At 41.5% G+C, this 24,223-nt stretch overlaps 1 protein-coding gene across 1 annotated transcript in view; it reads right to left on the reverse strand.

Moving 5' to 3' along the window:
* Positions 1–24,223, reverse strand: part of Tulp4 (tubby like protein 4) — a 104,607-nt gene that overhangs the window by 9,725 nt on the left and 70,659 nt on the right. Inside the window, exons 6-10 of the mRNA XM_013024536.1 lie at positions 15,927–16,189; positions 14,342–14,576; positions 11,719–11,863; positions 6,793–6,937; positions 5,175–5,341 (exon numbers count right to left, since the gene is read on the reverse strand). Coding sequence (XP_012879990.1) covers positions 5,175–5,341; positions 6,793–6,937; positions 11,719–11,863; positions 14,342–14,576; positions 15,927–16,189 — 955 coding nt within the window. The remainder of the gene's footprint in view (positions 1–5,174; positions 5,342–6,792; positions 6,938–11,718; positions 11,864–14,341; positions 14,577–15,926; positions 16,190–24,223) is intronic.

Below are 24,223 nucleotides of genomic sequence, written 5' to 3' on the forward strand. Positions count from 1 at the left end.
CGAGGCTAGCGCTCTACCACTTGAGCCACAGCACCACTTCCGTTTTTTTTTCTTTTTGCTTATGTGGTGCTGAGGAATCGAACCCAGGGCCTCTGGCATGCAAGGCATGCGCTCTACCACTGAGCCACCTTCCCAGCCCCTAACCCCAACTTTTGATTAGAATGTTGAGTCCATTGACATGTAATGTTAATATTGAGAAAGATACCATATTTCCTGTCATTTTGTTGTGTTTTTAAATGCTTGCTTCTTTCCTCTTTGCTAATCTACTCTTCTAGTAGGGTTCATTCCCGTATATAAGGATACTTAAGTAGAATGTTATGTAGATACTTAAATGCTGATTTAGTAGTCATGGATTCCTTTAGCTTTTATCTCAGAAGGCTTTTATTTCTCCATCAATTCTGACAGATAGCTTATCTTTCAGGGCTTGAATTATGTTTTTCCGTGCCTACGTTGCATTTAATGTCTGGGTCAGGAAATCTACTGTTGTTACAATGGCTTTTCCATTGTAAGTTACTTACCTCCTCTCTTTTGAGGCTTTTTATTTTATTACATATATTTAGTATTTTTACCATAAAATATGTAGTGTGTTTCTTTTCTGATCTGGCCTGTTTGGAGTTTTGTCTCTGTACATGGGTTGGAGAAGTTTCTTCCATTATTTGTTGAAGAGGCTCTCAATGTCTTTAGTTTTCTTGTTTCTAGTCTATCTCTATTATTCAAGTTAGGATATGGTCTGGGAGGGTGCATCTGTCAACAAATAGTCAATTTCAGTGCTCAGGACACTGTGTATGAGGATTTTTTCTATTCAGGATGAGGAAGTTTCATTCCAAGGTTATTGACAGAGGTAAACTATGGTCTTAGGTTTGTGTTAATTTCTAAAAGACAAGTCACTGCTACCACTCCAATCTCTTTGAATGACTATGGTTCCAAGGTATATCTTCATGCTCCAGAAAAACCTTCCTTAATCAAGGTGATAGAAATAAAAGATAGTCCTATTGGAATACATGCTATTCCAATACTAAGTTGTATGGCTAAGGTTAGTGGACAGTGGGGTGAGGTAAGCAGAAAAAAAAATAGTTAATGCCAGGTGTCTACGGCTCATGTCTCTCAGGAGGCTGAGATCTTAGGACTGTGAAGCCAACTAGGGCAGGAACATCTATGAGACTCATCTCCAATTAACCACCAAACACTCGGAATTGGAGCTGTGGCTCAAATGGCAGAGTGCTAGTCTTGAGCAAAAAAGCTCAGAGATAGTGCCTAGGCCCTGAGTTCAGGTGACAGACTGATAGACAGATAGACAGACAGACAGACAGACACACACACACACACACACACACACACACACACACATCAGTTAATACTGTGTTGGGTAAGGGAATGGTGAAGATAAAGTGAGGAGAGATGTATATGTAAATATATACACACAAATTAGACAACATCTATGATCAAAGAGAAAAAATAAGAGAAATACAGAGACAAATAAAAAATAACAGAAAGCAAAAATGTAAAATGAACAGAACAAAAATGATGTTCAGGTAGTTTATTTACCAGGTATGAAAGTTTAGGTATTGAGGGAGACTGAAGAGTAGGAAAACAGGGGTAGAAGCGAATATGAATAAATAAGAATTCCACTTAATTATATAGAAAATATAAATGAGGTGGGCTATAGGAAGGGTATATAACTGTGATTCAATAGAGATCACTAAAGACAAGTAATAAAGTTCAGATATTATGGTTTGGAGTAAGAAGAAGAGGGAGAAGCAAACTACAAGATTAAATGGAATAGGGTAACAAGTCTATTTTAGAATGTTTAGATTAATAAGGAAATGGCTTTTACCTAATTTACAGAAAAGAAAAAACATATACTTAAACAAGTACAACACTCAAAACACTTGAACTAATACAGGAACAAAGACAGATATAACAAATATGACTTTTGACTGTTCTTATGTGTCTATATATATTTCTTTTCTTTTTTTTTTGGGGGGTCCGGTCCTGGGGCCTGAACTCTGGGCCCAGGCGCTGTCTCTCAGCTCTTCAGCTCAAGGCTATTGCTCTACCACTTGAGCCACAGCACCACTTCTGGCATTTTCTTAATCTTTATGTGGTGCTGAGGAATTGAACCCAGGGCCTCATACATGCAAGGCAAGTGCTTTACCACTGAGCCACCTTCTCAGCTATATATGTTTATTTATTTAAAGACTTCTTTCCAAGTCGCAAAAGGCTGTTTCAGGCCCAGGTGTGTTGTTGCTTCCCTCAGAAGACCTTACAAGGGCAAAGGGCTTCAGAGCTGATAGTTGATGCCTCCGTTTGGCTCAGCAGAGAGTCCCAAGGCTGCTTACCCGCCAGACTTGGGACAGCTGTTAACCTAGTGGTAGACTATGCCTTTTTGTTGAGCTGCCATGGTTTGGTGGCACATTCCATATGTGCACTGAGTTTCTGAGCATTTGGTGAGATGGGACCTACACTATCAATCAGGTATCTCTGCTCTCTAGCTAGATGGGTATTCCTAATCCTGTCCCCTGATACTGCAGCCACTGGCCTCTTGTAGCCTCTGGCTTCCTGGCTGCAGACTAGCTTCCCGAAGCTTAAACTTTTGCTGTTCTCTGCCTTGTCTGTCTTCCCTTCCCACTTCTCTTCTATCTGATTAGCACCATGTTCTATGGTAAAATCACCAGTGGGTTGCTAATATGTAATTGCTTCTTTACCCTGAGATCCCAGAAAAACTTTCTCAAGATGGTGACTCTTTATCCTCATCTAGAATAAAGGGAACACAGAACATCTTAGTTTCTGTGGCCTAGTCTCTCACAACAGATTACTCTCAGCTTTCCAAAGCCCTGAACTGTTAAGGTTTCCAAGTTATGTTTTCCCCCCAAACTGAATCTGGTAATCCCTTGGCAGGACCATCTAAGTTTATCCAGTGTGTTCCTGTCCTAACTCCCCATCCCCAGATGGAAGAGCCAGTACTGCTTTCAAACTCCTCTACTTCTGCTTTGATTGCTTCTCTGTAATTTGCTGGGTCCCCACAAACTCCTTGTAGTTCCTTTCTCCTGCCTCAGAATTTGGTCATTTTGAGTTACTGGACTCTCCTCATCCACGGATTGAAAGTGGTAAATGATTTCAATTGAGCACCTTCTCTCTTCTCCTCTCTTCCTCTCCTTGCTCTTCCTTCCTTTCTGTCTCTGATTGGATCTTATTACTGAGTCCAAGCTAATCCTGAACTCTTGATCCTGTGGTGTCAGCCTCCTAAGTGCTGAGATTACAAGTATAAACCCAGCAGGGGCTGGGAAGGTAGCTCAGTGGTAGAGTGCTTGCCTTGCATGCATGAGGCCCTGGGTTCGATTCCTCAGTACCACATAAGCAGAAAAAGCTGGAAGTGGCGCTGTGGCTCAAGTAGTAGGGTGCTAGCCTTGAGCTAAAGAGCTGAGGGACAGCACCCAGGCCCAGAGTTCAGGCCCTACGACTGGCAAAAAAACAAAAAAACAAAAAACAAAAAACCAGCAGGGCTCATTTCTCCCCAAGTCCCCCCAAATGCTCCCCACCCCGCAGTACCAAGGCTAGAACTCAAGGCCTCATGCTCTTGCTTGGCTTTCTTGCTCACAGCTGGTGCTTTAACACTTGAGCCATACCTCCTGTCTAGCTTTTCGCTGATCAATTGGAGATGGCATCTCTAGAGCTTTTCTGCCTAGCCTGACTTTGAATCACCATGGTCCTCCTTGTATTGGCCTCCTACATAGCTAGGGTTATAAGCGTAAGCTACTAGTACTCAGTCTGGCAGTGTTCTTAGGTAAATCTCTGAAGATGCACAGAAGGCAGATAGGTCCTTTTCTTTTTGTGGTGCGGGAATCAAACTCAGTTCTCATAAGCAAGTATGCTACCATCACTAAGCAACAACTACAACTCATCATTATTTTGGGGTGGGGTGCTGTCCTGGAGCTTGAACTCAGTGCCTGGGTGCTGTCCCTGAGCTTTCATGCTCAAGACTAGCACTCTACCACTTGAGCCACAACTTCTGGATTTCTGGTAACTAACTGGTGGTAAGAATCTAATGGTCTTTCTTGCTGGCTTCAGATCACAATCCTCAGATCTCAGGCTCCTAAGTAGCTGGGATTACAGGCATGAGCCACTAATGCCCAGCTCATCAGTTAGTATTTTGTATTTGATTTGCAAAAAATAGTTTATAAGATCAGTGTTGAAAACAACCTTCATAGATTCAGAATTTATGAGAAACAAATTTAAGTAGGCTGCAGAGTGCATACATAGGAAATAACACAGCCCCTACCTGGCCTCATTAGCCTCCTAGATAGATATGTATAGTGGGAAATGCAAAGACAACCAAGGAAGGTGGGTAATGGGGGAGGGGGAGAGTGAGCCACATAGCTCTGTTACCCAAATAGAAATGGGAATCCACTTCGCAGAAGGAAGTTACTCTGAGAAGGATCTTCTCTGCTGTTTTCACTTGTTAAGGAACTACCACTATTCATTTGGGCAGAAATGTAAATGAAAACCTAAGTCTAGATTCTGGCTTAGCCTTTTACTCCCCTGGTTCAATTTACCTCTGTCTCAAATTTGTCATGGGCAAGATGTCTGATACTGGAAAATAAAATATATGAATATGTACCAGTTGGCCAACATCTTATAAGCCTTAGTTTGTCCTCTTCTCTTTCTTCATAAGTTTCTTGTGATTCAAGAACCTAAAGGATGGGGCTGGGAAGGTGGCTCAGTGGTAGAGCGCTTGCCTTGCATGCCTGAGGCCCTGGGTTCAATTCCTCAGCACCATATAAGCAAAAAGAAAAAACCCGGAAGTGGCGCTGTGGCTCAAGTGGTAGAGCGCTAGTCTTGAGCTGAAGAGCTGAGGGACAGCGCCCAGGCCCAGAGTTCAGGCCCCATAACCGGACCCAAAAAAAAAAAAAAAAAGAACCTAGAGGATGTTACCCAAATCTGCCCAGAAAGGCGCAAATGTTTAGAAAATGTTGAGAGCTTTGACAGAGATTTTGGATATTTCTTTCATCTTTGTATTGTTATTATTTTAAAAGCCAGAGCTTATAAAAAAAATTAAAATGCCAGTGGCAAAATAAATTTGAGTGATGATTCTAATTATTCTGAAATCACAGTGTCTGGAATCAAATCACAGGGGCTTATTATACACATACTAATATTGCGCTATCCTTTTCTACTTTAGGCTGCTAAAGGTTGAAATTGGATTTTTAAGATCTATTTCCAAAGTAAGAAAATAGGATGAATTTTTACCTGCACCGAGGTTGGTTGGCAGGAAAGCAGCCAAGCCCACAATCTTAAATTTGGTTCCCCAGATATTGGATGTGACCTGAGCAAGATAACTGTGCTGTAGAAGAAAAAGGGAGAAGAAAGGAAGAATCTCAGTCTATTTACACATTTTCTATTGGTTACTTTGTAAAAAACATTAATATTTATTGCTTTAAAAATCCAAGGTGCCCTGTCAGAAATGTTAATACCTTCCATTTTTCTGTCACTTTTTTTTTTTTGGTGATACTGGGGTTTGAACCCTACCACTGGAGTCGTGTCCCATTTCCTTTCTGCTCTGGTTATTTTTAAATTATGACTTGCTATTTGCCCAATCCAGCTTGGATCACGACCCATCCAAATTTATGCTTTTTGCTGTAGCTACAATGATAAGGCACATATCACTATGTCTAGCCTTTTCTGTGGAGACAGGAGTCTCACAAACTTTTTTAGTTTAAAAAGTAGTTTAAAAAGGCCAACAAACTGGTCATGGCAGGATATGCCTATAATCCCAGATACTCAGGGGACTGAGACAAGTGGATCACTTGAGCCAATGAATTTAAATCTAGTCTGCACAACATAGTGAGATTCCTATCTCAAATAATTCAGCAAATAACTAGCTAGCTAAATAAAGTCAGATGTGATAGTCTATTGTCCAAATAATTGGGAGGCTGGGGCAGGAAGATCTCAATGTCTAGACCATCCTTGGCTACATAGTGGACTGTCTCAAATAAAATATATAAATTTTTAGAACATAAAAATATTTAAAAAGGAAAACATTTTTTAAAAATATAAAAAGGTTACCTCAGTGTTGAGCATATTTTTCTTCCCTTCTCCTTTCTCTCAACCACTAGAGATGTACCCTTGTTCTAAATCTACTTTTATCTGTGATATTTCTCTTGAAAACATCAGATACACTGATACCATTATAGTCCTTCAACTACTCAATTATCCTCTCAATTTAAAAAGTTACCATTATGTTCAAGGTGTATGTGAGAGCATATGGCATAAAGGGCAAAAAATATAGCTCCTCAAGCATCTTATAACCTAATGGAGAGATAAAGCCTTTAGTGATACCAGAGTCCTTGAGGAACATCAGGAGAGGGGAAGATACCAAATGTGCTACCACACTGGTGGCTGTGCCCAGGGCAGGAAGCCTTCACAATGGAGGTGACACTGAATTAGGTCTGGACATGGGAGCAGAAAGGAGGATAAGAAGGAGGACTGGATGACCTAACAAAGACATAGACAGGGCAAGGAAGAGGCAGTATCCAGGGATTTCAGTTGGCACTGGGTGGAGGTAGGCAGACCAAACTCTGGGGGTTATGACTAGGGTTGATGAGGGTTCTCTTCAGACACTAGGGAGTCTTCAGGAGGGTTATGGGGCAAAGGGGCATAAGGGGAAGAGCCAGGCAGCCTGCATACAAGCCTAGCAATAAGCAGTCCAGGCAAAAAGGGAAGAAAGATAGTGTTTCCAGACAGCTGATGGTTCTCACCCACACTGAGGTAACTCTGTCAGATGTATGCTACTACCTGAGTGATGTCTTCAAAAGGAAACTCTCTGCGCGTCAGGCTGGGTGAGCCGATGGAGGGCTTGCGCATCGGCAACCGAGGAGACCGGGAGATCTCCTGAGCAGCCCGGGGCAGCTTGGGAGACTTGCGGGCCTCAATGCTGATCCTGCAGAGACAAAGTCAGGAGGGGTCAGGTATGCACAGAGGGGTGCAGCTTAACCAGCATCTTCTTTCCCTCTAGATGGTCAGCAGTGGACATTGATTCTTGGTGGCCAGAGCCCTAATTTCATAAAGCTATGGCTCCCACTTCTGCTTTAACTTCTTGAGAAATGAATGACAACTACATTCGAAAAATATACACAGTACTTTAAAGTACATTGAGTTTAGATCACGTATCTTATTTTAGGAAACCTCATAGAATTAACTCTCATTTTCTAGTGACTTCCAGTAAGTCTAGAAATGCCAACATACTTTTTGCCAGGGGTTTGCACAATTAGTCTTGTGAAAAATGGCAGGAGAAAAGAATAATTTCTTATCCTAAGATCACTATGATTTTTTTTTGCGGGGGGGTCTGGTCATGGGGCCTGAACTCTGGGCCTGGGTGCTGTCCCTCAGCTCTTCACCTCAAGGCTAGCGCTCTACCACTTGAGTCACAGTGCTACTTCCGGCTTTTTTCTTTTTGCTTATGTAGTGCTGAGGAATCGAACCCAGGGCCTCAGACATGCAATGCAAGCGCTCTACCACTGAGCCACCTTCCCTGAGCCACCTTCCCAGCCCTCGCTATGATTTTTTAAAATTTGTTCTATATTAATTTGGATTTTAACAGATTTATCTAACACTTTACCATCTGCAATATTTAAGCCAAATCAGTACTAAAGCGTTTCTGATGTCTTTTGATCCTATGTTCCATTTATCCAATGTTCTTATTTATAACATAAGACATGTATTAATGTCAGTCCACACTGTTAAGCTTGATGAGAAACTCTGGGCTCCTGAATGGGAGGATGGGGGACTGAGCTAAGGCTAGGACCAGCAGCTTGACTGCTGGGGAAATGGGTATGATGTGGGAAAAGGAGGAGGAAGAGAGAGAGCCACAGAGAAGCAACAGTCTTAATAGGTCACCAGAAGGCAAAGATTTAACTGTGTACATGGAAAGTGCTCTCCCTATGTAAATAACAAAAAGCCAAAACAGCGTGAAAGTGTTGGAAAAAATCTAATTTTTCATGCAATTTTTCACAAGGTTTAGAATAAAGGTAAGAAAATCAGTCAATTACATTACTGGAGCAATTGGCTATCTATATGGAAAAGTATTTTACCCCTAATTTACACCATACCCAAAAATTAAGCTGGATATAAAGATAATCTGAAATATAGTGAGAAAGCTAAAGCTCTAGTTCTAAGAGAAGACTGCAGTCAAGGCCTTAGAGTATACAAAGATTTCCTAAACAGGTCACATAAGGCACTGAACATATTTCACATATTAGACTAACAAGTATATATGTATAACTGACAAAAGATTCTTTATTTTTTTGGTGAGTCATGAGGCTTGAACTCTGGCCTGGGCAATGTCCCTCAGCTCTTCAGCTCAAGGTTAGTGCTCTACCACTTGAACCACAGCACCACTTCCAGTTTTCTGGTGGTTTATTGGAGATAAGAGTCTCACAGATAGCCGGGCACTGGTGGCTCACACCTGTAATCCTAGCTACTCAGGAGGCCAAGATCTGAGGATCACAGTTCAAAACCAGCCCAGGCAGGAAACTCCGTGAGACTCTTATCTCCAATAAACTACTAGAAAACCGGAAGTGGCGCTGTGGTTCAAGCGGAAGAGCACTTGCCTTGAGCTGAAGAGCTGAGGGACAATGTCCAAGCCCAGAGTTCAAGCCTCAGGACGGACCGAAAAAAAAAAAGTGTCTCACATAATTTCCTGCCTGGGCTGGCTTTGAACCGTGAGCCTCAGATCTCAGCCTCCTGAGTAGCTAGGATTACAGGCCTAAGCCACTGACGCCAGTTGACAAAAGATATTAGTAGACTGCACACAAAAATTTTTACAACTCCATGAGAATAAAACAAAAAAAAAAAAAAGTAAAATAAATAAGGGCAGACACTTCACAGGAAACTAACCAAATGGTTAGTAAACATGTGAAAGGTGCCCAGCCTCATCAATCATCAGAGAGTAAAGTGGTACTAGGTATCACAACATATCCATCAGAATGAATAGACTATTTTATACACACAGACATAGTAGACACACACAAAGAGCCAGTATTAGGGTCCTTGGCTTGTTTGCTCAGTTTGCCCACTCTGCTGGCACCACTTCAGCCATGCCTCCAGCCTAGCTTTTTGCTAGTTATTTTGGAGTTAAGAGTCTCACACTCTTCTGCCTGGAGTGGTGGTGAACCACAATCCTCCAAATATCAGCCTTCTGAGATAGAGAAATCAATCCTAAAATGCATATTGAAATACAAATGGTGCTGAATAGCCAAAGCAAAATTGAGCAAAAAAAAAAAAGGCAAGGCTGAAGGTATCAGAATTTAGACCTACAATACTACAGAGCCAAAATAACAAAAACAGCATGTACTGGCACAAAAACAGAAGACCAATGGAACAGACTAGACCCAGAAATGAACCCAGACCCTACAGCAATCTAATTTCTGACAAGAAGCCAAAAATGTTGGGGAAAAATAAAAAGACAGACACTTCAACAAGTGGGGCTCAGAAAACTGGATGTTCATGTGCACAATACTGAAATTGGATCCCTGTCTTCACCCTGCACTAATTCAAAGTGAATTGAAGATTTTAAGACCTGAAACTTTGAAACTAATTACAGGAAATAATAGAAAAAATACTAAAACTTATTGGCATAGGCAGGAGCTTCCTGAATAAAACTTCAGTGGCTCAGAAAATAAGAGACAATTAACAAATGACCTTGTATCAAGCTAAAAATCAGTACAGCAAAGGATGTAGTAACTAAGCTGAAAAATCAGTCTACAGAATGGGACAGCTGTATATGTGACAAGGGTCTAATATGAAGAGTATATAGACAACCTAAAAATTATTCCCCCCACCTATAAATCTACAAGTAAACATACTGGATAGTAAAAGACAAAAAATTACACTTGGACATGATAAGTTACTCAGGTCTCTACACATTCACAGTGAGACCAAAGGAGTATATTCTTAGGAGAGGATCACAAAGGCTCAATAGCTATGTGCATATGATCATATAACATATTTATAGAAATAAACTCCAAGAAATGGAAACAAGAGGTTTTCTTTTGGACTTTGTTACTGTTTTTGTTTCTATAGCTTTTGTCTTGTTTGTAAGTTTATCTGTTTTGAGGAGGGTAAAGGGGCAGCACAGAAATGGTGAGGATCTATCTACTCTTTAATATCCACAGGTAAAAAAATTCTCATCTTCATCCAAGGTCATACAGCTGTGGTGACAGAGAATAGGAAGGTGGTGTTCTACCTTGGGTAATTCAGGTCCTTTTATCTTAGTTTTTTTGACTTTAGATAGTTATTAGGAACCATGTTTCTGGGTTTTTTTCTTTCTTTTTTGGTTGTTAAGTTTACTATTATGTCCTCAATTATACCATTATAGGTATTTTTCTTTTTTGGCAGTACTAGGGTTTGAATTTAGGGCCTTGCACTTGCTAAGCAGGTGATCTATTGCTTAAGTCACGCATGTAGCCTTCTAGGCATTTAAGTTGATGTTTTCTTCAACACATCTATATAAAGCCTTTCTGTTTCTTAAAGTGAAAACCAGGGAGCTTTAGCCAAAACTAGATTAGCTACTGTCCTTGCTAACACCCAAAGAAGGCCTGAGGGCTTAATAAACTTTCTACTAAGTGTCTTTCTACAAAGAAACTGTAATTATTCCAGGCAGAGTCTGCCAGAAGAAAGGGTGCTCTTTGAGGTAAGCCAAGAGCAAAGAGACAAATGGCGCACATGGTCTCCCTGATAAGTGGATGTTAAATCCAAAACGTAAGGTGATATGACAAAATCAACAAGGCTTAAGAAACAAAGGACTTCCACTCATCTGGTAGAATCACTACTAAATAACTCCATGCTGCTGATCACATATATGGTATATATGTGCACACCGGAGGGAAACCAGGAGGATGACACAGAACTAGAGGGAATCAGGGAAAAACATACAACAGTGGGACCCATCAGCTGCACTGGACATTGATCAAAGTGAACTCAATGGCAGCGATGGGAAAGAGGGAACACGTGGGAAAGAGGGAACAGCTGATGCTATGCAAAACCTATCACCCAATGTAGAAGAAATAACTGTATTGCAAAACTCATAGAACTCATAAATGTTATAGACCATGATAGACAATTTGCTCCATGAAAGTTAGAATGTGATTGTGACTTTAACTAAGCATCACTATCCCACAATACTGTGAAATTTGGAAAACTATGTAATCACTTAATCACCATAAAGAATTTGATTTTTTTTTGGGGGGGGGGGTCCAGTCGTGGGCTTGAACTCTGGGCCTGGGCGCTGTCCCTCAGCTCTTCAGCTCAAGGCTAGCGCTCTACCACTTGAGCCACAGCACCACTTCCGGCTTTTTTTTCTGCTTATGTGGTACTGAGGAATCGAACCTAGGGCCTCAGGCATGCAAGGCAAGCACTCTACCTCTGAGCCACCTTCCTAGCCCACCATAAAGAATTTGAAAAAAAAAAAAAGAAAGGGTACTCTTGATATCACACAAGGGGAGTTATTGTCCAGTTCTCTCTCTTTCCCTCCCTCTCTCCCTTTTATCTCATCTCTCCTTCTCTTCCTTCCTTCTAATATAACAAAATGTATTTGAGCAAGGAAAGGTTTTGGAACTGGCAGTATTCTGGGCTCAATTCCCTATTAGTGTCAGTTTTGATGGGAATCTATACAAAGACAGGTCAGAAGCACATAAAGGGAAATGACCCAAAGACTGGGATTACCTTGGGAGTTTGGGGGATTTGCTAGCTCTGGAAATTTTGGGAGATTTCTTGGCAGCCCAGTCATCACTCAGTTCAATGTCACTGGAGTCTGAACAGTTGCAGCTGTCAATCACAGTAGAAATCAAGCTGTTCCCATAGATCTCATCTGTAAGACACCAACAAGCAAACTTAAGGGAAGCTGTCAATTAAACTCTAAGAACAGTCACTGCTATAAATTAAAGGACAGACTAACTTTATAGTCAATCATTTTAACTTTAGAAGTTAAAATAGGAGCTCAGTAATATTTTTTCTTTTATGTTTTCATGCTATTTTCTAAATGAAAGTTGGCAATTTCATCTAGTGTTGTCAAAATAGCAAATCTTACTGATTACAGGAATGTAAAAAATAGTGCACTTTTTTTTTTTTTTTTTGGTAGGTCATGGGCCTGAACTTTGGGCCTGGGTGCTGTCCCTCAGCTCTTCAGCTCAAGGCTCGTGCTCTACCACTTGGGCCACAGTGCCACTTCTGGCTTTTTCTGCTTATGTGGTGCTGAGGAATCGAACCCAGGGCCTCAGGTATGCAAGGCAAGCACTCTACCAGTGAGCCACCTTCCCAGCCCTTGTACACTTTTTTCTATAACAAATCCTGACACACAAAAAGGCTTTCTGTTGTGCTTCATGACACACAGGTTCCATTTGTACTTGTATAGCTTTCAGGCAGCTGGGAGCAGCTGAGGGAAGGCTTGCTGCTTCTGACTTGGGAGGGCCATGGTTGGTCCAGGCCTGCTGGTACTCCAGTCCTGACAGCTGGGTCTGTGCAAGGTATTCTAGCAGTTCTTCTGGCACGCCACTGGAATTGTCAGAGGCTGGCCTGGGGGCCTGGCAATTGCACCTGGTGCCACTGTTTACCTGTAAAACCAGTGGCTTAAGAGAACACTGTGGGGTTGGAACTTTCAGTATTAACTCTAGGTTGTTCTGTGGGTATTTTGTATGAACTTTGCCAAATGGCTAATTAGGAGGAAGATTAGAAGGCCCAAGGCAGAAGATAACAGGATGTGCAGAGAGTGGACCAATGACACTGCAAGGTAGACAACAGTGATTTTCCGGAAATCTCTTGTTTCTTTTTGCCCTCCTTGCCATCATTTCCCAACTCTCTCAATCCCCAAAGTCCTGCCCCAAGTCTACCCTCAATGTGATTACCTCATTTTTCAGATTTCCTTTGTTTTGCTGACTAAAACTTCATTCTCTCAAGGCATCAAGATCCTTGCAAACCTCTAATAAAAAAAGTTGATTCATTCAATCACAATAAAATAATTCAGAGAATGTGAGTGATTTCACCATTTAAGATGGCTTTTGGCATTTTGAATAATGGGTTGGTTAGTACACCTCAGAGTTTCTGAACACATAGAGATGAATGTCTATGAACAGGGACTTCTCTAGGGACAAACCAGCTTCCTGCTACTTCAAAGGATGTTTCTTCTGGGTAATTTCATAAAACTCCTTCAATGACACAGTCTCTTCAGAATGTGTTTTCCTATATCTTGCAATAATGACATACTGAGACTTCAATCTTCACATTTTTGATTCTTTTCTTTCCTTCCCCTCCCTGCCTCCCTCCCTGCCTCCCTCCCTCCCTGCCTCCCTTCCTCCCTCTCTTCCTTCCTTCCTTTCTTCCTTCCCCCCTCCCTTCCTTCCCCCTTCCTTCTTTCCTTCCCCCCCCTCTTGCTTTTTGCCAGTTCTGAGGCTTGAACTCTGGGCCTGAGCACTATTCCTGAGCTTTTTTGTTCAAGGCTAGCATTCTACCACTTGAACCATAGCTGCATTTCTACTTTTTTTGGTGGTTAAGTGAAGAGTCTCATGGACTTTGCTGCCCAGGCTGGCTTCAAATTTCAGCCTGTTGAGTAGCTAGGATTACAGATGTGAGCCATCAGCACTGGCCCCATTTCCTTCCTTTTGTAATTAGGGGAACCAAGACACTCTGTCAACATTTTGCTTTATTAAAAAAATATATATTTTTTGGTCGGTCACAGGGCTTGAACTCTGGGCTTGGGCGCTGTCCCTGTGCTCTTCAGCTCGAGGCGAGCACTCTACCACTTGAGCCACAGTGCCACTTCTGGTTTTCAAGTGGTTTATTGGAGATAAGAGTTTCATGGAGTTTCCTGCCTAGGCTGGCGTTGAACTGTGATCCTCAGATCTCAGCCTCCTGAGTAGCTAGGATTACAGGCATGAGCCACCGGCGCCTGGCTTTAAAAATATTTTTAAATATTCAATTTGATCTCTTGACATTATATTCTCTCTTCCACACAATATCAGAACAAAGTTCAGCCACATTCTTTGCCACATTTTATCTATGTTTTCAACAATATGGACATTTTCATCTAATACCTTCTTTTCTTGGTAGTATTGAGATTTGACCTCAGGACCTTACATTTGCCAGACAAGTGCTCTACCAGTTGAGGCATACCCCCTTCTGGTTTTGTTTATTTATTTAATGCCTATGTTTAGGCTGGAATTCAGGCACTGGGCACTGTCCATCAGTTTATTTGCTTAAGGCTAGTGCTCTATTACTTGAGCCACAGCTCCACTTCCAGATTTTCCACAACCATTTAAGAACAAGATATCAGTCCTTCTAGCATGGAGTCTACCTGATTTGCCGTCTGTCCTCGGGTCCATGATGACAAACTCCGGCCGCAGCTTGCTGATGCGCCGCCCCTTGAGGATGGGCACAAGCCCACCCAGGTACTCTAGATAAAGTGTGTAGCATGGGCCGCCCACTTCTGGGTCATCCTCAGTGCGCTTCATGGTGCAGTGCAGACGCTCATTGCCCGCTGAAGGATAGCTGACAAAGTCTCGCATGTTGTTGGGGTCTGGAATTGGGGGCTAGAGGTAGGATATGGGCAGAAAAGGCAAAGCTGGGACTCCAGAGATACATATAGAGAAATAGAGGGCATAGAACAGGCTGGTTGTACAAAATCGCTATCACTTTGACAGAACAGAGGCTACTATCTTGGCAGGCTTAACTATATAGTATGAAACCCTGTTCACAACTGGATGCTTTTAAATAATGTCTAAGCCAGATCCCACCTTACAAGATTGAAGTACAATCTCTGGGTGGTCTGGGCATCTATTTTTCTCTACTACAACATAATATACCAGGATTGAGAATTGCTGATGTGGAATCAATACTGTGAGGCAATTTAGAAAAAAAAATCAGCTGGTATACTAAAACTCTGATATATTAGGAGACAATCAACAAACACTTTTAATACGTAAAAAGTAGGGACAGAGTACAGAAAAGGACTTAGGGTGAGGAAGGACTGAGGTTAAAGGGAAACCCAACCCAGGGCAGTAACTGGCAGGTCTGTTCTATATACTGCCATCACTAGCAGGCAGTTCCTGGAGTTACATACAGTCAAAGATGGCTTGCGCCAGGTGCTGGTGGCTCACATACAATCCTAGCTACTCAGGAGACTGAGATCTGAGGATCATGGCTTAAAGCCAGCCTAGGCAGGAAAGTCTGTGGGACTCTTATCTCTAATAAACTCCAAAAAAGGTGAAGTGGAGCTGTGGCTCAAGCAGTAGAGTGCTAATCTTGAGCAAAAGATGCTCAGGAACAGTGTCCAGGTCCTGAATTCAAGCTCCAGGACTGGCTAAAAAAAAAAAAAAAAAGGTGACTTGGAGCTACACTGTGAGCAGATTGCTTCTTCTTATGGAGAGGACAAGAGCAGGCCCAAGTATTGGAATGGGTCCAACCCTGACTAGTCTCCCAACTAGTTACTATAGAATAAGTTACTTCTATCAACTTGTTTTCCTGCTTTATCACATGAGAATAATGTCAGCATTTGCCAAGAAGTCAGGATTGAACCAACTCGGTTTGTAATAAGTACATGGTATAATAGCCAGTATATAGGAAGCCCTAAACAAATGTGTACTCTTTTTTTGATCATCAGGATGAAAACCTAGAATAAAACTGGCCACAGTGAAGCAAATTTCACTCAGACACTAATGGGAATGCTCAGAGTGGGCCGAAGGCTTAAAGAACGCGTGGGGCTCTGTCTAGCCATAAGTGGCCATCCGCAAGCACTCTGGTAGAGTGGCTGTCCCCACCACTTTGGGAGAGGAGCAGAGGAGACCTTTGTACTTTCTCTGAAACTCCCTATCCTCCAATCTCTCTGGTGTCTGTGGCAGACAGGCAAGGAAAGAAACATAGGAAGGGTGAGGGCTCTTTACCTTGATGGTGGGGATGAAGGCAGTAGAGAGGTAGGAGCAGAGGCGGGGGGGTAGGTTCAGCTTGCTGACATCCTTGTCTTCTCTCAGGTTACTAGCAATGGCCTGCTGGCACAACAGCTGCAGGCTGGACACTCTGTGCTCCACACGCACCACATACAGGGCTGGTCCTGATGCCATCAGCAGCCGTGAGTCACGGTGGCCCCAGCATATGGAAATGATAGGGCGCTGCAGGGATGCAAAATAAAGATAGTGCTTAAGCTTTGCTCTTGTTTACAAAGATAAAGAATGCATATTTGTCTCGGCAAATTCCATACATGTATACATGTATCCTAACAAACTCATCCCATCTATCATTCTCCCTTACCCCACATCCTTTCTTTTTTTGTCGGTCTTGGGGCTTGAACTCTGGGCCTGGGCGCTGTCCCTCAGCTCTTTAGCTCAAGGCTAGCACTCTACCACTTGAGCCACTGTGCCACTTCCGGCTTTTTTCCTTTTGCTTATGTGGTGCTGAGGAATCAAACCCAGGGCCTCAGGCATGCAAGGCAAGCGTTCTACCACTGAGCCACATTCCCAGCCCCTCACTTCTGGATTTTTGATGGTTAATTGGAGGTATGAGTCTCATGGACTTTCCTGCCTGGGCAAGCTTTGAACCATAATCCTCATATCTGAGCCTCTTGAGTAGCTAGGATTATAGGTATGAGCCATCACAGCCTGGCTACAACCCAGGTATTAACTCACTATTGTTCTCAGCCATGATTGGAGCTAGGGGAAGCAAAAGCTATGTGAGGTTGGGGGAGTAGGGCTTCTGTGGTGACCTCACCAGAGAGTTGGTTGTCATCATGTTCTGTGAAAAGGCAGGTGGAAATCCAAATATGCATGTTGAGATCTTCTTACACTGGGGATCCCCCCACTCCAAACCCCTCAAAACTCAAGAGTGCCATCTAAGCAAAGTCATCCAAGCAAGGAAGAAAAAAGTAGAGGGCAGTAATGGAGAAGCAGTGAGGGATTTGTTCATCCTAACCCAAACAGATGGAGGACAAATACAATAAGGTCTTGGGAGTGGGGAATACTGTTTTCAGAGAGCAGAAGTGGCCATGCCAGCTCTTTAATATGAATGACAGGAACAGAACTGTCACAACACTTTAATGACAGGCATCAAGATAAAAGGAACACATGAAGACACTTTCTTAAATTAGCTTCTAGGGTCAGTTAATCCTGGTTTCAACTTCAAAGCAAAATGCAAGGCTGCATTTCTCCCTGCCAGGCAAGGCAACAACAGGGTGATGACCATAGCTTCCCCACAGTGGAAGATCATGATTTTATTAACAGTGGAGCCTGGAACTTAAGTCAGGAGCTGCTGGATCATTTCCATGCATATCTCATGCTCTACACGAGATGATCTCCCTCTAAAGGTAGACCTTAAAGAAGAAACCTACTAATTTACAGCAAGGCAGAATCACTGCTGAAGACCAACATATAGAAAAATACATTTTTTTCTGGTATAATCAAGCTCTGTAATCACAGATGAAAACAGAGGTTCTATTAGCACCCAAATCATGCTTCATCTTTGTTTTTTGGCTGGTACTTTGGCTCAAACATTGGCCTCATGCATGGTAGTATGTATACCACCTCATTCAACTACAATAGCCATCCTCATGGTTTATTCCTCCTCCTCATTCTGCTTTTCATAAACTGTCTCTTTGAAACAGTAGATTACATGTTTTATAAAATTATGATAAGGATGTATCTATTATCTTTGTACTAAGAACTTATACCACTAATACAGACTTTGAAACTGAAGAAAAAACCTCACTCACTGTTCATAATAACAGAAAAATCACATCTTCAAAACTCACTATATTTCCAGTGCCACATTAAGTGCTCATATACATGACCTCATACAGTCTTGTGTATCACACAGATTATTGCATCTTAACATCTGAGAAACACTGGCTCAGAGGCTAGTTCTTAGTTACAGGTAGTATCATCAGTAGGTGAACAGGAAACAGCAGTAGGAGCACATGTCTGAATGGCAAGGAAAAATGGCTATACACTAAACTGTGCATGAGATAATTACAAAAGAGAATTATCAACCAAATTGGAGTGAAAAGACATGAAAGAATATTGAAAACCAGAACCCAAGGGGAAAAGCTGAAATTATTTAGCTTGTGGTATCTATAGTCTCAAAGAAATTATTATTATCTGGAGCAAGATTAAAAAATTCCTTCTAAGAAAGAGGACAAAAATATGAACAAATATCTACACATTAATTTGGGTACAGCAATATTTACTTGTCCAAGCCAGTGGCAGTGGGAGGGGAATATATTAATTTGAATTAGTTACATAATATATACTCTATACAATATGAAAAAGTAGTAAAATATATGCTATAGTTTCACCATAAAATTTTAGTGCTGTATTAGAAAAAAATTAGGAGGAATTTTACAGATGATAAAAGTTGTCACACTTCTCTGAAGATTTTGAGGTGCCATTGATGTGGGGAAAATTAGTTATTATGATGACCATTTAGTAAGTCATGATTTTTCAGGATTCGCTAAATCTTGTAAGTCCACAGAAAGTATCTGTACATGTCACTTTTTTGACAATAAGATTTCCTGTGCTGCTCTTTTGTACTTAACCCAAAGTCCATAGCTACAAATATCCTAGAGTTTTGGAAGGAACCAGAATGTATATGCCATGGCATTGTGAGAGGAATTCAGTAAAAGTAAGTCTTGACTTGGCAGACCCACAGACATGGATTTCCATCACTCTGTGCTCAGCCACGCTAGCAGAACATGAGTCCTTCTGTCTGCTCACAATACAGAATATCCTTCCTGCAGAGCTATTTCTACCTATTGGGGGATGAATTGCTGAAGTTCATGTTCAAAGCCAGTAAGCCTTGGCACATGCATTGATTATCACCAATTGTTAACTGAAAAGCTGCTATCTGCTAAGGAAAACTCAGGTTTAAGATTGTGGACTTAATCTCTTTTTCAAATCACACAAAATTACTACTTTTAGAAGCAAGAGCTAGAATTGCAAAGTTGAAACTATTCAAACTTAATTTACATAGAGAGGTGTACATATTTTGCACATATAAATCTGATATAAAAGGGCAAGAAAATGAGCAGCACTTCAGGGAGTATAGCGGAAACCTGGTACTTCTGTGATTAGTCTTTTCATCAGAGAGCAATTACTCAGGATGGAGAAGAATCTGTTCATAACGGCAGTTTGAGGGTGTGTGGTTAATGGAGTCAAGTCGTTCCTCTCAGTAGCTTTCTCTCTGCTTGGTCCACGTTGAGCCCTGGAAGGAGTAGTTCGCTCTTCCTCATGTCCCCAGGACAGTCCATGATCAGCGAGAGGTGGCTTTCCTTACTATAGTGCCTCATTTCCTGCTAGTGCAATGTACAGGGCCTGTGACAATCCACCCATTTATTCATCTATTGTACTGTTGATTAGTCAATTTATATATTTATGCAATGTATAAAATAAGCCATTCTAAGTATCAGGGGATTGATGTTTAATAAGAAATGGCTGCTCCCATGCCGTTTACCTTCTGAGATAGGAGGGAAATAAGTATCTTAATGTCTTTGACAATGACTACCTGATTATACAAGATAGCAAAATACTATGAAATGAAGAAGGGTAGGTTAAAAGTCCCCTGCAAATAGGGGACTAAGGCAGCTACTTCAAGGAGATAGTTTGGACACAAGCCTAGCAAATGTTCTGTGACTCTTGAGTGAAGCATCCATTGCATTTTGCCTGGGCTCACCTTGACCACAGTCCTATTTATTTCTTGTGTAGCTGGGTTGATAAGCACAGCTTACCATACTCATCCATTTTATTGGTAGAAATGTGATCCTGTGAAATTTTTGCCTGGCTGGCCCCCAGATATGATCCTCCCAAGTAGTATTATAAGCATGAGCCATCAACACCTACTTATAGTTCCTATATAGCTGGGATGACAGGCACACATCTCTCTGAGATGGCTGAGAAGGGAAATCATACAAATAGTTTGCCTGGTCTGGCCTTGAACCATGATCCTCCTGATTTCAGCCTCCTGAGTAGCTAAACTAGGACTACAAACTATGCATAAATGTATACTATACATTGTACACTGTATATTGAACAGAGCTGTACAGAATGGACAGCTTTGGGTATGAAATTATAATGACTGGGCCAACAATTAAGTAAACTAGTTCAGGATTCATCCAGCTAAGCCTCAGGTTAAATCCAGGAAGTCCAAGCATTGTGCTACTTGATCCATGTTCTAGCCTCAAATCTCAAGAATTCGTTTTTTTTTGGGCGGGGAGGGTCCGGTCGTGGGGCCTGAACTCTGGGCCTGGGCGCTGTCCCTTAGCTCTTCAGCTCAAGGCTAGTGCTCTACCACTTGAGCCACGGCGCCACTTCTGGCATTTTCTTAATCTTTATGTGGTGCTGAGGAATCGAACCCAGGGCCTCAGGCATGCAAGGCAAGCGCTCTACCACTGAGCCACCTTCCCAGCCCCTCAAGAATTCTTTTTTTTTTCTCCTTTTTTCAGTACTGGGGTTTGAACTCAAGATTTCATGTTTGCTAGCAGGTGTTCTACTACTCTAGGCACATCCCAGCCAGAAATCTCAGGTTTGGGTTTTTTTTTTTTTTCTTGTTTGGTTGGTTTTGAGTTTTCTGCTTGCTTATGCTTTGGCAACACAACAGTGTGCTCTCAGGACCTCAGGCTTACCAGGTAGTTATTGGAGCACTTGACCCACAGTACTCCATAAACAAGTAACAATCACAAAGGGCTTCCTAACCTATTTACAACATAGAAAATGCACAACCGGGCTGGGAAGGTGGCTCAGTGGTAGAGCACTTGCCTTGCATGCCAGAGGCCCTGGGTCAATTCCTCAGCACCACATAAGCAAAAAAGAAAAAAGCCGGAAGTGGCGCTGTGGCTCAAGGGGTAGAGCGCTAGCCTTGAGCTGAAGAGCTGAGGGACAGCGCCCAGGCCCAGAGTTCAAGCCCCATGACCGGACAAAAAAAAAAAAAAAGAAAATGCACAACCATGGCAGCTCCCAGGGGCAGGCAAAGTGACTCTTCTATAAAAAGGTTATTATAATTGTTTGCTATGGGATTCTTCTTCAGGAGTATAAAAGCCTATAATCATAAATATAATCTCTAATTTAATTTTCCTGTTTTCTATCTCTATTTTCTTCCTTCTCTTTCTACCAAATCTCTTATACAAGCAACTAAACTTTATAGAATACAGAGTAATCCCCAACTTGCTTCTAATGCCAGAAGTTCATTAAAGAAATCAGGCCCTAAAATTACTGAAGTCTGCAAACTCAGTCAGTAGTGCTAAGTCTAAAAATCTGTCACCATATTATCAAATATACAGCTTGCATGGATGGTCACATACAACAGCTTATGAACTAGATTACAGAATTGTAAAAGACAAATGGAGTAAAGAAAGGGGAATGAATTACAGTATGCATCTTGTAAGAGCTGTAGTCACTGCTGTCATCAGTGAATCACAAGATCAAGTTAAAGTTGCCATATATTGTTCCAACCAGCAGCTTTGTAAGCAACAAGCTACAATCTAATTAACTTGTAAATAAAATCTGAATTGCACTGAGTACTTTTCATAAGCAATAGCCTAAAATCTTTCTTGCTATAAAATGTCCCTGCCTTTGGACTCCTTCAATAGTAAGGCACAGATCATATGACATTTTACCATTACTAAAGAGTTAAGCTGGTACTATAAGTAATTAATACTGTACTTGATTTACTAAGGATCATTATTTAACTTAATTATATTAAGACATACTTTTCAATGGTTGGAAAAGACCCTTCAATAAAAATAATCAGTAATTAATTAAAATGCTGAGACATTATGGTGCTATCTTTTCACCCTTAAGCCCAAACAATTAAAATGAGAACATTTCTAATAATTATGGGCATCAAGCCTTTACCATATATTCTAGGCATAGTGAAGGTTAGAAAATTGAGAAAACATGGTCTCTAGCTGAAGAAAAATAAGACAAGAAACTGTTCTATTCACTAGACTTTCAAATGAGTTTTTTATTTAGGCCACTGAGCTCTTTATTTCCAGGACTTCACTTTGATTTTTTTTTCCCCAAGATGTCTATATCTGTTGATTTCCCCTTTTACCCCTTTATTGCTTTCTCTATTTTATTCAACTGTTTGCTTGAGTTCTCTGGCTGTTTGTTTGAATCCTCTTTGAATTGGCTTAGCTGTTTAAACATTACTTCTTTTATTTCTTGACATTGTTTTATTGCATTTGAGCTTTCTTCCTCCTCTTCATTATCACTTAAGTCCTTTATTGTGGAGTTGTTGGCTTTCTTTCTTTCTTTTTTTTTGGTCAGTCATGAGGCTTGAACTCTGGACCTGGGCACTGTCCCTCAGCATTTCAGCTCAAGACTAGCACTCTACCACTTGAGCTCTACCACCGCGCCACTTCCGGTTTTCTGGTGTTTTTTGGAGATAAGAGCTTCACAGACTTTCCTGCCCGGGCTGACTTTGAACCGCAATCCTCAGATCTCAGCCTCCTGAGTAACTAGGATTACAGGTATGAGCCACTGATGCCTGGCAGTTGTTGGCTTTTAAGGGAAACATGTTGTCTTGATTGTTATAAACTTGTGATTTTTAGTGGGATTTGTGCATCTGGAATGAAGACCTGGTGATTTCACTATCCTAGGTCCTTTTAGTTATTGAACTCATAGATTACTCAAGACTGGGTAAATGGTGGAGCTAAGGTATATTTTCCTGCTATTAAAGAAGTGGGTCTTTGTTGTCAAACAGTCAATTCCAATGCTTGGAACACTGTGTGCAGAACTCTTCTCCACTTAGGGTAAGTAAGCTTGGCAACCGCCTTTATTGCAGGTGGTAAACCAGAGCTTTGTGTTTGAGGTATGAAGACCAGCAATGAAGACGAGTCATCTCTATTGCTCCAATTTTAGATATATATAGAAGTACAGATGTCTCTATGCTTTAGGAAGATCTTGGTTAACCAGGGTGGTTACCTGAAGATACCAACTAGGGGTTTTTGTTTTGCTTTTTTCTTTTAATATGGAGAAGAAAAGAATGGTGGCTAAGCCCAATAGGAGAAGTTACAGGAGTAGGGTGAGTTGTAGTGAAGTCTGGCTAATGTTGTCATGTGGGGTGGAGGGGGAATACAAATGAAGAGAAATGAATAGGAAACCACACAGAGACACAAAAAATAAGGTAACTAACAAAAAGAGGAGAAAGCAAAGGAGAAGCAGGAAGAAAAGAAAATGAAAGAGGCAACTTCAAAAATGCTTTTGCTGGGCTCATAAATTGTTTCAGCTTAGTATCTGTACTCTTTGATCTGATCTCTGCTGCAGTCACTGAGCAATCACCTTGGGCTCCAGGAAAAACAAGATACACCAGTAATCATCCTGTGACTGAGGGCAAACTGCCTTTCAAACAGGTAAAAGCTTTCTTACCAGCCAAACAGCTAAAAGCTCAGGAGACCACCCCCCTGGCAACCTGTTTCTGTTCCTCCACTCCAGTAGATCTCAGCTTCTAGAGCAAAGGAATGCGTCCATAGACAAAGAGTGAGATAATGGTCACCTATGATACATTATCGGGCCATAACCCAAAGAAGAACTTTTCTGAAAGGTAGAATATCCTGAGGGCTGAACAGGTTGCTGTGCAGTTTTTATGCCAAGACTGAGAGGTGTGTCAAGTAAGCAACTGGGTCTATACAGGTCTCTCTTCTACACCCCAGACTACTATAGAGCTATAGGAGTGGATGATTGCTAATAAGAAATCACTACTCCTATTATAGAGCTACAGCAGTGGAAGATTGCTAATAAGAGGAAGGACTGGGAAGACCCAGAAAACTGCTCATAAAACCTACGTCTCAGTCTGAGTCCTCTTTTCCAAATCACCACAATCCTGGTATATAAATCTAATGTATTTGTGTGTAATTATTTATTTATCGGCCTTATCTGACTTCCAAGCTCCTGAGAGGTGTGAATTTTGTCTTCCTTCTTTACCTCCTAAATACTGTACTTAAAACTCAGTGCTGGACATCAAATATTTTGAGTAGCCTCTCCAAGTTTTTGATGGACAAGTTTTGTTTGGACAAATGAGTGAACAAATGTATTTATTTGCCCAAGAATATATTGCATTAAAAGATGTATTTAAATTCTACAATTCACGGGCTGGGAAGGTGGCTCAGTGGCAGAGTGCTTGCCTTGCATGCCTGAGGCCCTGGGTTCGATTCCTCAGCACCACATAAACAGAAAAAGCCGGAAGTGGCGCTGTGGCTCAA

This window comes from Dipodomys ordii, unplaced genomic scaffold (genome assembly GCF_000151885.1).
Source record: "Dipodomys ordii isolate 6190 unplaced genomic scaffold, Dord_2.0 Scaffold77, whole genome shotgun sequence".
In the NCBI taxonomy this organism is placed as follows: Eukaryota; Metazoa; Chordata; class Mammalia; order Rodentia; family Heteromyidae; genus Dipodomys; species Dipodomys ordii.